The sequence below is a fragment of the Heteronotia binoei genome, chromosome 1, assembly GCF_032191835.1.
Source record: "Heteronotia binoei isolate CCM8104 ecotype False Entrance Well chromosome 1, APGP_CSIRO_Hbin_v1, whole genome shotgun sequence".
NCBI lineage: Eukaryota > Metazoa > Chordata > Lepidosauria > Squamata > Gekkonidae > Heteronotia > Heteronotia binoei.
In genome coordinates, this window is record NC_083223.1 from 253,584,622 (window position 1) to 253,598,193 (window position 13,572).

The following is a 13,572-nucleotide window of genomic DNA, read 5'->3' on the forward strand; positions in this document are numbered from 1 at the left end:
TAGATACCCCTCGTCCAGGGCTTCTCTCAACCTCTGGGGGCAACAGGACATCAACACAACCTACTCTTTGGAAAAATTACTTCAATGACTCAACTTAGTCAAGAGCGTAGCACGAAAATGATTGAAATAAACAATAATAATTAATTTAACAAGATAATATATCCAAAGCACTTTGAATACTCCCTAGAGCCGATTTAAATGCTAAGGAGAGAGCGAGTGTAGTGTAATATTTAGTGCATCAAACTAGAGGCTGGGAGACCCAGGTTCAAATCCCTGCTCAATCATGAATGTTTGCTGGGGGGCCCTGAGCCAGCCGTTCTCCCTCATTAACCTACCTCACTAAGTTGTTGTGAGGGTAAGATGGAGGAAGGGGATGATTTTGTAAGCCACTTTGGGTCCCCATTGGAAAAAGGGGGGTTGTTAAACACAAAAGGGCTGGATCCTGTGCGTCTGTTCTGCTAATGGTGGTGCTTTCTTCTGTATAAGGAGACTTCCCTGATGCATGAAGTCTTTAGAGCAGGGGTCCTCAAACTTTTTAAATAGGGGGCCAGTTCACTGTCCCTCAGACTGTTGGAGGGCCGGACTGCCGTTACTGTACAAGGCCGCGGGCCGTCAGTTCTCTGTCTTCTGCATCTCTCTCCCTTCCCCACACCACATACCCCGGCCTGGGAACTCACCTCACCTCGGAATCACCTCACACTCTGTCTCCGCCGCCTCAGCCCAGTGCCGGAAGTGTGCGTTGCTAACGCGAGTTTAGGTCGAACGTCACTTCCGGTCTGATTTTGCCATAACGCGGCAAGCCGCATAAACGTCCTCAGCGGGCCGCATCTGGCCCGCGGGCCGTAGTTTGAGGACCCCTGCTTTAGAGGCTAGTTTCTTGCACTGGGGGAAACTGCTGCCTTTAGAAAATGGTTCGGCAGGATCTAACCCATTATTTTTTAAGTTTAAGCCATTTGTATTTTGTTTTAAAGGGCTGGAAGAGGTGGGAAAAGAAGGGCTGTGTGACTATACAACACAATGAAACTGTGCTGAAACCTGTTTATTGCACGACTGCCAAACTGAGGGATCTTGGGAAGAACCGCTCTGAGTATCCTGAAAATCTTGCACTCACTGTACTTATAGCCTGCCTCTCCTGCTGAGACTCAAATCAGGTTACAAAATTAGAATAAACAGTGGCTACTGAGAAATTTTAAAATTTGCAACAAACAACACAGCAACTGGATTATAAAAGTTTTAAAATCGGTGTCATTTAAGCAGGATAATACATACAGCATGCATTTTATACACACAGCAAACATTTCATAGAGCTTTCAAGGGTCTAAAGTTCTTCACAAACTTTAGCGGTTGTCATCCAGGGGTTTTTTTTTGTAGAAAGAGCCCAGCAGGAACTCATTGGCATATTAGGCCACATCCCTGACATCACCATTGTTTCACACAGGGCTTTTTTTGCAGAAAAAGCCCAGCCGGGACTCATTGACATATTAGGCCACACCCCTTGACACCAAGCCAGCCTGAACTGCGTTCCTGTGCATTCCTGCTCAAAAAAAGCCCTGATCCTTCCTAAAGCCCCGCAAGGGAGGCCAGTATTATTTTCCTCATATGGAGGGAGGGGGGATGAAGCAGAGAGTGAGAGGAAGAAGCTTCTCTTCTACTATCATCTAGTGCTATTTCCAGAGAGTTAACTGTGTTAAGTGTGTCACAGCAAAAACCAACAGAAGTCTTGGGACACTTTAAACACTATCAAGTTTTTATTCTAGCACAGGCTTCTGTGTATTAGGGAGCCCACAAAAAGTTGGGGGGGGGAGCCTTATGCAAAACTAAAACCCTGTCAAAGTGCCACAACAAGACTCCTGTTTGTTTGCTAGTAATTTGCTTTTTTAGAATTTTCTCTGGTAGGGAAATTGATGTGTCTCTCCCACCATGATGCTCTTATAGGGACCTGATACTGCCCAGCTTCATCTGGCAGACTTCGCCCCTACTCCCAACAGCAAAAAAACCCTTGGCTTTTCCTCTTCTCAAAAAGAATCAACAGATTCTAAAATAGCCTTACCTTGTAGCAGCAGCAGGAAGAGGCTGAGGTTGCAGAAGCAGCCGGATGAATCCATCGTGCCAGTTAGAATCTGCACCAAAGGGACATCCCAAGGGAAGCGGCACAAGGGAGCCCAGGCATGGCACATGCATCGGCAGCTGTACGTTGCTTCCAGCAGCAGCCTCAAAGGTTACACTGTCTTCTGCTGGTCTCTCACACACCAAGAAATGTTTCTTTCCCTCCTTCATCTCGGAAAAAAAGTTTTGATTGGCTGCTAAAAATAAGCTTGAAGTTTGGCCTTCTCCCCCTCCCTCCCTTCCTCCTCCTCCTCCTCTTTTCTTATGTAGACGAAACTTGTAAAAAGAAGCTTAGAAATATATTAAAAATGCCAAAATAACAAAAAGGAAAGCAACCCAAATTCCACAGAGAAAACTGCTGGGGGGGGGGGGGGGATTAATTGTGGGGATAAAAAGCCTCAAAATGAGAGAGCAAGTATTCTGTATTCTTGGTGCTTGGGGGGGGGGGCAAAGTGGAAGGGCTTCTAGCCTCACTTGTGAACCTCCTTTTTTTTTGGCCACTGTGTGACACAGAGGGTTGGACTGGATGGGCCATTGGCCTGATCCAGCATGGCTTCTCTTATGTTCTTAAGTCTTACCATTTGAAATCTGGAAGTTTCACCTTTGGGGCTTGACTGATGTCAAGGTTTGTTAGTATCTATTTCTGTGCCAGGAACAACAGTGTGTCTTTGAGCTTGCACAAAGTAGCTTGTTACCACTCTTCATTTGCTGGGCCAGTCTTGAGCCTCAATAACACTTTTTTACATCCATTTTATATATCAACATCTTCATGATTACTGATAATGAATTATTGTAAGTGATCCCAGGGCTTTTTTTGTAGCAGGAACTCCTTTGCATATTAGGCCACACACCCCTGATGTAGTCAATCCTCCTTGAGTTTACAATAGGCCCTGTACTAAGAGCCCTGTAAGCTCTTGGAGGATTGGCTACATCAGGGATGTGTGGCCTAATATGCAAAGGAGTTCCTGTGACCAGGTCTGCACAATGACCATCTTGTGTGGCTTCCCTGTTGCCACCACGGATTCTACATGGCAGCCTTCTCTGGATTTGCTGCTTCGTCCCCCTGCACAGACCGCCACACCCCCAAACCACGTGATATCCCTAACTGTCGCTATCAATGTGACTGTTACTGATTTTAAGAGAACTGATTGCATGGGTATGTGGCCATTGCAGGGGACTCTGGTGTGGAAAATGGTGCCAGTGTGGCCAGAACTCAGAACATCTGGCTTTTCCATCTTCATGGCACTCACTTCACCCCAGTTTTGTCGTAACCTTTCTTGAAAAGATTTTTAGCAAAGTGAATTTAGGAAATATTGTAGGAAAGACACAGTAGTGCTAGAAATTGCAAAGAAGCATAGCTTTTGGGGTTGCCATTTTGACACAGTTTGTTGTAAATGAGAGGATCCAGAAGTTTCAAGATCTATTAAAAAGGGCATTGTTTTCTGGATGATGTTCCTTTATTATAGGAGTACATAGACTTTGGAATACCACAGAATTCTTCATCCAGCAAAAGAGTTTGGATTGCATAAGGCCTCTACACAGAACTCTTCATCCAGCAAAAGAATTCTCTGTAACCCCCAAGCCTGCATAATTCATATGTTTTCAAAGGTTAATTCCATACCAGAGTACCTACCTTTTCTGTTTTAAACTGCAGTCCCCCCCCCACCCCTGCTGCCTTTTCTTTCACTTGTTAGCTGTGCTGTTGCTCTCGAACGGGAAATTCCTTTGTGGTAAGAAATTAAAAGGTTTGTGTGGAAAGCGAGTAGAGGCCTCATGCAATCCAAACCTTGAATTAGGGGTGCCTTGTCAGCGCAATAGAACATGCGAAAGGACTTCAACTGAGCCAAAGTTTGCCACAGAGATCCAATCCAAGTAGGAGTTAAAATGTTTTGCTTGTTGAAGAGATGTGTTCATAAGAAATATTATTGGTCTTAGATCCAAAACCGAGGGCCAGATGCACTTCAGATAGGGATGATCCTTTACCGATAGGGTTACCAGCTTTGGGTTGGGAAATACCTGGAGATTTGGGGGATGGAACCTGAGGAAGGTGGGGATCAGGGGGAGGAGAAGGACTTCAGTGGGGTATTATGCCGTAGAATCCACCTTCCAGAGTGGCTATTTTTTTCCAGGTGACCTGATCTCTGTTGCCTGCAGATCAGTTGTAATCTCAGGAGATTTCAGCCACCAGCTAAAGGTTGGCAACGCAACATACAGATAACTACTTTATCATTCATTCGTTATTGAAATTGGGTGCATATGAATGCTGGAAGCTGACAAATAGGGTCAGAATATTACAAGCAGAATATTACTACTGCTTATAGTAGTTCTCCAAGGTATCTAACAGATCTCTCCCAGCTCTGCTACCAGATGTGTTTTTCAGCTATAGATGTTGATAACTGAATTTAGGACCCTGTGCAGGGGCTTGCCACAATCAAACTAAATAACTGTTGTTTTTAGCAGCATGCTAGCCTGAAATACTATGAAACATAGGTCAGGAATCCCTTTTCCAGGTGCTACTTCATAACATTGTTGTGAAGGAGAGGTGAATCCTATATACCACCCCAAGTTCTGTGCTGGAACAGTGGTATTGAATGGCAACATAAAGTCTCTTCACCACTATCCAACCCCAGACAACAGTCGTGCAAAAGAGGGAGGGAAGGGAGAAGCCAGAATAACAATGGAAGAATGTGTAGAACAATGCAAGTTGAATAGATTTTAGGCTTTGTTGTGGTGTAGGGTGAAGACTAAACAGGGTTGCAGCCAGGGGAGGATCAGTGAGCACCCTGTCCTACCAGAAGCGCTGGTTTGTCACACCCAGCATTTTTCAAATGTTGAAATCTATGACAGCTTCAAAGTTTGCTATTTTTAAAATAGGAAAATATTGTGTTTTTTTAAAACAAATTCCATGTTGGTGGGTGCATCTCTGTGTAGGGTTGCCAGTTCTGTTTATGAAACTACCTGGAGACTTTGGGGTGGAGCCAGGAGAGGGTGGAATTTGGGGAGAGGAGGGGTCTCAGCATGACACAATGCCACACAGAATCCACCCTTCAAAGCAGCCATTTTCTCCAGGGGAACTGATCTCTGCCAGCTGGAGTTCAATTGTAAAAGCAGGAGGTCTCCAGGCTCCACCTGGAGGCTGGCAGCCCTACCTACGTGCCACTCACCTGATCTTCTTTCAGTCATGCTGCCTAGCCATTGTTCTCTATGGCTTGGAGTGGATTTTCCAAGATCCTTGTAATCTGTATCATGTGCATGTGATCCTGAAATAAATATCCTTTTTAGTTGTTTCTGATTATGGCAGAAGGGGATCAGGGTAATTTAAGGAATCCCAGTACAAATTACACAGTTCAATTGCTCTGAAAATCTGTGGTAAACTGTGCATGTGGAAAAGCCCTGACAAGGGTGGCCAAACTATTTAACACATATTGTGTGGCTCTCAAAGCTCCCACCACCCCATTGGTCAACTTGGAAAAGGCATTTCTCTCTTTAAATCACTTCTCCAAACTAAGCCGATGTCTTGGAAGATGTGTTTAAAGTTGCTTTCTTTCCATCTCTCCTTCCCTCCCCATCTATTTACCTTCCTTCCTTCCTTGCAGATCTCAAACATCCAATGCTCATGTTGTGTGGCTCTCAAACATCTGATGTTTATTCTGTGTGGCTCTTATGTTAAGCAAGTTTAAGAACATAAGAAGATAGGAGAAGCCATGTTGGATCAGGCCAGTGGCCCATCCAGTCCAACACCGTGGCCAAAAAACCAAGTTTGGCAGTGCTGCCCTAAACTGTGCATGTGGAAAAGTCCTAAATTAGGCAGGCGGCTAAGAATTCTTTCTTGGGATTAAGCACCATTGAATAGCACTACTTCTCTGAGCAGATCTGCTTACGACTGCTGCATTATTAGCAGATAAAAGTTTCTGGATTTCAACAAACTGTCCTTATTCAACTTGTGGTGAGATGGTTCTAAACGCTTCTGTTGATGGAGGATATCACTGACTGCCCATTTATTTCTTTGAAGACTCACCTTGAAATATGACAGCCCCACCTGGTGAGAAATGCTGACTATAGTCCTGGAAATAAGAAGGGAAATCTATACAGAAAATGTGAGTTTTAAGACAGGTTTTGAAAGGCCAGGGTAAAAAAAAAAAACCTGGCTCCAAATAGGTCTCTGATCTCAGTCTATCTGGTTTAAAAGCTGCCACTAAACTCCTTCTCCTGAAAGAGCTGGCAGGATGCTGACTTATGTCTGGAGCACGAGGAGACATCTGGGTCACAGCCGTTGTAGGTGATACAGAGACATACTGCGGAAACTGGCCCTAGCAGAGAGGCATGAGCTGGCCTTCTCAGGCATTACAGGCCTTGGCTGTTGCCCTTGGCAACAGGCCCTTGCTGGGAAGCCTAGTGGTGAGTCAAACGTGCCCCAAATAGCAAGGGCACATGTCGGTCCTTTTGGGACACAGCAATAAGTGAGCGGTGGTTAATATAAAGCAAAATGAAAAGAATAACAAAATTGTATGCAGTAAAAATAGATTTTTGAGGAAGGATGCTTATATTTTGTTTGTTTTGTGTGGAACAATATATGGAAGGTACATGGAAGTATTCAAAATGCTTAGTTATTTAGTTGAAGATATTTTCATGTCAAGATATTTTCATGTCACTTTCCCCTACCTGCTGCAAGTGGTTTCCAATACAAATCATAATGTCAAAGGGCAATTTAAAAATCAGAACTATCATAAACGCAGTTCAACAAAACTAGACCAAGTATACTTATCCCTGTGTTTGTAGATGGAGGTGGGGCTGAGCTGAAAGATCAGCTTGGCTGTTGAGATCCAACTTTTGAACCAAGAACTGGCTGTTTGACATCTGACATGCGACCCTGGCAGAGTTGGTCTAGTCTAAACATTTTAATTTCAGTGGGATTACACTGGAGTAATTCTACATGGGATTGTTGTACTGTGGGTCTCTTAATCGATACACTATACTAGTGGAGTATACGCAGCTCCTGCTAATTAGATGAAAAACAAAAAGGAGCCTTGCGGCATCTTACAGGCCAACAGATTTATTGATTCAGAAGCTTTCATAGTCTAGAGCCCACCTTTAGCCCACAAAAAGTTACACTGCAATAAATCTGTTTGTCTTGGCATCATCACAAGACTCCTTTTAATTTTGCTACGCTGTGTCCTGACCTAACTAAGCCCTGTCTCATCAGCTCTCAGAAGGTACGGTAATTAGGGTCAGCTCTGATTAGTACTTCCATGGGAGACCACCAAAGAAGTGAAGTCCAGGGTTGCTATGCCAAGGCAGGTAATGGCAAACCTCAGATTGTCTCTTGCCTTGAAAATCCTACAAGGTTGCCATAAGTCAGCTGTGATATAATAGCACTTTCTACCACCACACTGACTAAACCATTGGAATTTTCTAGCCAGAGGGAAGGAGTTGTGCAGAGCATTGAAGTCCACCCCTAAATCTTGTTTAGACCCCATTTGGCATCAAAAGTTCAATGTTTCAAGTGTTTGCTTTGAGCTCATAAGTTTAAAAAAGATTGGACCAGGGGGTCCAATTCTACAAGCCCGAAAAGAAGGTGTCCCTATCCTTCATTATTTCCAAAGGAGGGAAAGCATTTTAAAAGTGTGTGGTCCCTTTAAATGTGATGGCCAGAACTCCCTTTGCTTGTCACAACCTTGCTCCAGGCTCCACGCCCTCAAAGTCTCCTGGCTCTATTTCAAAGTCCCCAGATATTTCTTGAATTGGACCTGGCAACCCTATCCTAGTCTGGTCTGATTTTTGTTAATGTACTGCTCTTTGTGCATGCTCAGAAGCACATCCAATCATTACTTTATGGGTCATCAAGCCTCAGGTAAGTTGTAAAGCACAGATTTTTAAAAACAGAGCAGAGAAAAATATATGAACATGCTTTTAAAAATGTATATTTGGCTTTTTTGCCTGGTGGTGGACTGTGCCGTTAAGCTGCAGCCAATTTATGGTGTTTCCTATGAGTTTTGAAGGCAAGAGATGTTCAGAGGCGGTTTGTCACTGCCTTCTGCTGTGTAGTGACCCTGGACTTCCTTGGTGCTCTCCCATCTAAAAACCCTACTTTAGAGATCTGATAAGATCAGACTAGCACCTCTATAGGACATCTAAATTGCTGGCAGTTATTATGCAGCGGCTGGACAAATACTTGTCAGGAATGTTCTAGGCTGATCCTGCACTGAGCAGGGGTTAGACTAGATGAGTGAAGTAAAAATAAAATATATTTCCAATGCTATTTTTTCAGACATGGCTTCATTTTGCAAAACTTAAACAGTTTTTACTAAATATTTAGGAATGAACTGTTAATTCTTTCCCCTAAAAGTTTGGATTTAGTACATATACAGTGGAGAATGTTGCTTGACTGAATCCAATTATCTAACACTGCCATCTCCTGAGTTTGTGGTGGTACTGCATCAGAATTGCTAGCACTTAAAATGAGTACCCAGCTTGCTGGGGGGAAAGTGTAGATGACTGGGGAAGGGTTCTGGGGGAGGCTGTTTTTTGGGATAGAGGCACCAAATTTTCAGTATAGCATCTAGTGCCTCTCCCTAAAATACCCCCCCCCCCCAAGTTTCAAAAAGATTGGACCAGGGGGTCCAATTCTATGAGCTCCAAAAGAAGGTGCCCCTATCCTTCATTATTTCCTATGGAAGGAAGGCATTGAAAAGGTGTGCCGTCCCTTTGAATGTGATGGCCAGAACTCCCTTTGGAGTTCAATTATGCTTGTCACAGCCTTAATCTTGGCTCCACTCCTAATGTCTCCTGGCTCCATCCCCAAAGTCTCCTGGCCCCACCCCCAAAGTCCCCAGATATTTCTTGAATTGGACTTGGCAACCCTAGATGGCAGGCTCCCTCCTAGTACTTACAGTCCTTCAACTTTAAAATCGTTTGAATCTCTTTCCACTCTAGATCCTTTTTTAATATTCAAAAGGCATTCTTGCCATCTAGTGGAAGTTGAGAGTATGGACAAGAGGAAATATGGTTGCTGGATACATTCAGGCTACAGGTCTCTGTCTCTAAGTGGCCCCGTGGCGCAGAGTGGTAAAGCAGCAGTACTGCAGTACTATGGTCTGAAATCTCTGCTCACAACCTGAGTTCAATTCCGGCGGAAGCCGGCCAAAGGTTGACTCAGCCTTCCTTCCGAGGTCGGTAAAATGAGTACCCAACTTGCTGGGGGGAAAGTGTAAAAGACTGGGGAAGGCAATGGCAAACCACTGCATAAAAAAGTCTGCCGTGAACGACTGGTGCTTGCACAGGAGACCTTTCGTTTCCGTCCCTCTGTCTCTTACAACTGTAAAACAAATCCATTCTTCATATGGTTTCCTTATTTTGAAGACTCACAGCTACTATGCCGTACAAGCACAAGATGGAATCAGAGCTTAAAGGGACTGCCAGGGTCATCTAGTCCAACCTCCTGCACAAATATCCACTCCCAGTGGCCCCTGCTCCTTGCCCAGAAGATGGCATAAAACCTCCAGGATCCCAGGCCAAACAGGCTTGGAGAAGTGTTGTTGTTGTCATTCACACAAGTCAAAATACACCAAAAAATTAATTTCAATTGACAGTAAAAACAACAGAACTTAACAATGGTCTAAAACTGCATTTCACTCCCTCCTTTGGGTCATGGAAGTGGCTATATTGAGAGCCACAGTGTGAGCCGTCACTGTCCTCAACCGTAGACCTGGTGGAACATCTCTGTTTTACACACCCTGCAGGACTGAGCAAGGTCCCTCAGAGTGCAGATGTCACTAGACAGACAGTTCCACCAGGCTGGAGCCAGGGCTGAAAATTGCTTCCTGACCTAAAGTGGGGATCAGCATTCCACAAGGCATGTAAAGAAGGGCTACAAGAACTAAGCACTGATGCATAGAGCCAGCGTGTGGGAGTCGGCCAAGTAGGCGGTGGCCTAGGGGCACCATGAGGTGGTGCCCCCTCTCCTCATGCGCTGGGGGGGGGTCAAGGTAGCAAGTGCACTCAGTCTAGCTCTGAGCGCGCCCACTACCTTCTGGACTTTGCTGAGGCTTCCTGAGGCAATTGCCTCAGGGGAGTGAGGCAGCAAGTGCGCTTAGAGCCTGGCTCTGAAGACACCCGCTGCCTTCCAGACTTTGCCAAGGCTTCCCGAGGCTCAGGCAGCCTTGGCAAAATCAGGGAGGGGGGCAAGACAGCGAGTGTGCTCAGAGCCCAGCTCTGAGCATGCCCGCTGTCTTCTGGACCTTGCAAAGTCAGGGTGTGTGTTGTGTGAGCAAGAGACCCCTAATTTCAGTTATATAAGGACATCGTAATCACCCATTTGGTTGCCAGGGTGCCTGGAGATCAATTCACATCTGCTGTGAGACATGGGTTTTATCTACCATTTTATAAGAGACTTATGTGAATACTAACAGCCTCAGAGTTACAACAGCACTCTATATCTCTGGAAGAGTGCTAGCCAGAAGTACAGATGGGTTTCCAGCCGCTCCGTGTGTGCACCACCTCGGCCGTTGCAGTGGAAGAAGTCGCATCGCCAGGAACTGTCTGGGCAAGCGGTTTCCAGCCTTGACCATGAAAGCCATCCTGGTAGGCATCAGCGACCATCTTCCTGCAGTGCCAGACTCCATGACAGAGAAGTGAGAGGCTCCCGTACTCAACAGCTGTTATATCTACATAAGGCAATCAAACCTTGTCTAGGCGTGGATCCTGCCAAGACCACCCAAGTCTTTGTAAAATGGAACTTTAGACAATGGACAGTGCTAGCCAGAAGAGCAGAAGAGGAAGACCAGCTTCACCTAGAGCCAGAGTTCTTTGTATAAATCGGGTGTCACCTTAGGTACCAATTTGGCCCTCTAGTGTCACCTTTAGATAAGTTTGGATAGCTTGTTTAATCACCTCCATCCAATGCCTCCACCCATGCCATGCCCTAACTGTCATTCTGGAGCCTCCCCTTTTCCTGAGGTAACACACCATGTGACACCGCATCATGTCCGCGGCCCGGCTGTTACTGGGTCTCCCAAAGTGGGGACACATTCAGCCGGGCCTTCGGACCCTGCACTGGTACAAGGTGCTGGTTATCACCTTTAAAGCCCTATATGGCTTGGGACCTGTCTACCTGAAGGACCGTCTTTCCCCGCATGTTCCCCAGAGAGTACTGAGGTCGGGAACACAAAATCTCCTTACTGTCCCTGGGCCGAAAGAAGCCCGCTTGAAATCCACCAGAGAAAGGGCTTTCTCTGTTATGGCCCCTACATGGTGGAATCAGCTGCCGGAAGAGGTGAGGGCCCTGCGGGACCTTGTCCAGTTCCGCAGGGCCTGTAAGACGACCCTCTTCCGGCTAGCCTATACCTAGCTTGAGAACTTAACGTACTTGCCAGATCTCTTTTATATACACATGGATTATTTATTAATTTTAAGGTTTTATCTGTTTTAAATGTTTAACCCTTTACATGCCTAAATATTGTTTAATTTTTATGTTGGATTCATTATTGGAAGCCGCCCTGAGCCATTCGTGGGAAGGGCGGGATAAAAATTCTAAATAAATAAAAATAAATAAAATAAAAATGTCCCATCTGACCCATCATCATAATCCTTTTGCCCTCCTACCCCCTAAGGGCTTAAGGAAGACCTTATTAGCTCTGACCCTACATCTCACACGTGTGCATCTGACAGGACCACATACTCCGCTGTTAGATACGCCCCCGATACCTGATCAGTTGAGGGTCCATCCCCCCCATCTCCTTTTTCATCTCCATTGGAGCCTTCCTCGAAGACTACGATAGGTAATTATTACCGTTTGTCAATCCTTGTGTTTACCCCTGTCTATTTCAACCATATCTTTCTTAGGACTGTATGTGTGTTGTGTGACTTTATACCCATAGAGGAGCCAATCTCAATATTAAAGAGCAGCAAAGCCTTCCACATTGAACATTGTTAGCAAAAGGTTCTCATCAGAGCCCCTCAGTTCCCCACCTTAAAAAGACATAAGTCCATTAATTTATCTGGGTGCATGCTCTCAATTTGGACATTTAAAGCTACAACCACTGTTTAACAGGATGGACACCAACACTGAATTTATAACATAATATTTTTTAAAAAATAAGCTAATATTTCACCATGCCGTTCAATGTCTCTTCAAATCCCTTTCATTGCTAAATACCACATTTTATAAAGAACAAGACAAATCAGGGTTCTGGTTTAAACCATATGGCATATAGGATTGAAGTTTATAAATCCACAATGCTTCTTGGCATAACAATATTTTATGTACATTATTTAGATTATACACCTGTGGATTATATTTGAATATTACAAAAAAACTTATAAATCATCTTCCACATGTCCTTTTTCCATGAAATGTGGGACCAGTGGGACCTTATTTCGAATTCTTCACTTGTGCTCCATAATACGTACTTTACTTGATTGCATAGCACTACCCACATACAACAGATGACAAGGGCACTGATATACATGATACAATATCTCCCCCACCCTTTTGCCACCTCTCGAAGGTCACTCCCCACTCGAATCAAAGTTGTTCCACCCACTCCGTACCTTCTGTCATCCCCCCCCTTAATTGGTGTACAAACTCCTTTCCCCCCTTGTTTTTAATTTTTTTTTACAAGTGACATGAAGGTGAAGCGAAGAGTTGGATTTATACTCCACCCTTCACTCAGAGTCTCAGAGCAGCTTACAATCTCCTTCCCATCCTCTCTCCACAACAGACACCCTGTGAAGTAGGTGGGACTGAGAGAGCTCTGAGAGAACTGTGACTGGCCAAATTTCACAGCTTGCAATGCCGACCCTGGAATATGGGGGTTGACTTTACAGTGGCTCTCCTCTTTCCTGCAGGGTTGGGGACAAAGGGTGGCAGTAGGGGAGGGACTATCCCAACAGCACCCACTTGTGGTGTGCCGCAAGGGGCATTTCTCTCCCCAATGTTGTTTAATATCTACATGCGCCCCCTTGCCCAGAGGTTTGAGCTGGGATGTCATCAGTATGCAGATGATACCCAGCTCTATCTGCTGATGAGTGGCCAGTCCAACTCCTCCCCAAAAGATCTGTCCATGGCACTTCAAGCTGTGGCAAAGTGGCTCAGGCAGAGTCAACTGAAATTGAATCCAACGAAGACAGAGTTCCTGTACCTAAGTTGTGGCGGTCCAGGATTCGAGGTCTATTACTGACCTTTGATGGGGTGCTACTTACACTGGCGCCCAAGGTTAAAAGCTTAGGGGTACTTCTGGATCCCTCTTTAACTATGGAGGCCCAGGTGGCAGCCATTGCCAGATCAGCCTTTTATCATCTTCGGCTAGTAAGGCAGTTGGTCCCCTACCTCGAACACAATGACTTAGTGACAGCGATCCATGTCACGGTCACTTCAAGATTGGATTACTGCAATGCCCTCTACACGGGGCTGCCCTTGTCTCAAACTTGGAAGCTCCAAGTGAGGAATGCTGCAGCCAGCTTGTTAAC

The 13,572-nt window shown here is 45.1% G+C and overlaps 1 protein-coding gene across 1 annotated transcript in view; it reads right to left on the reverse strand.

Moving 5' to 3' along the window:
• The window catches only part of ITGA10 (integrin subunit alpha 10), a 97,562-nt gene extending 95,350 nt beyond the window's left edge, over positions 1 to 2,212 (reverse strand). The window contains exon 1 of the mRNA XM_060253082.1: positions 2,051 to 2,212. Within this exon, the coding sequence (XP_060109065.1) occupies positions 2,051 to 2,177 (127 nt within the window). The 5' untranslated portion in view covers positions 2,178 to 2,212. The remainder of the gene's footprint in view (positions 1 to 2,050) is intronic.
• Positions 2,213 to 13,572: the final 11,360 nt, after the last annotated feature.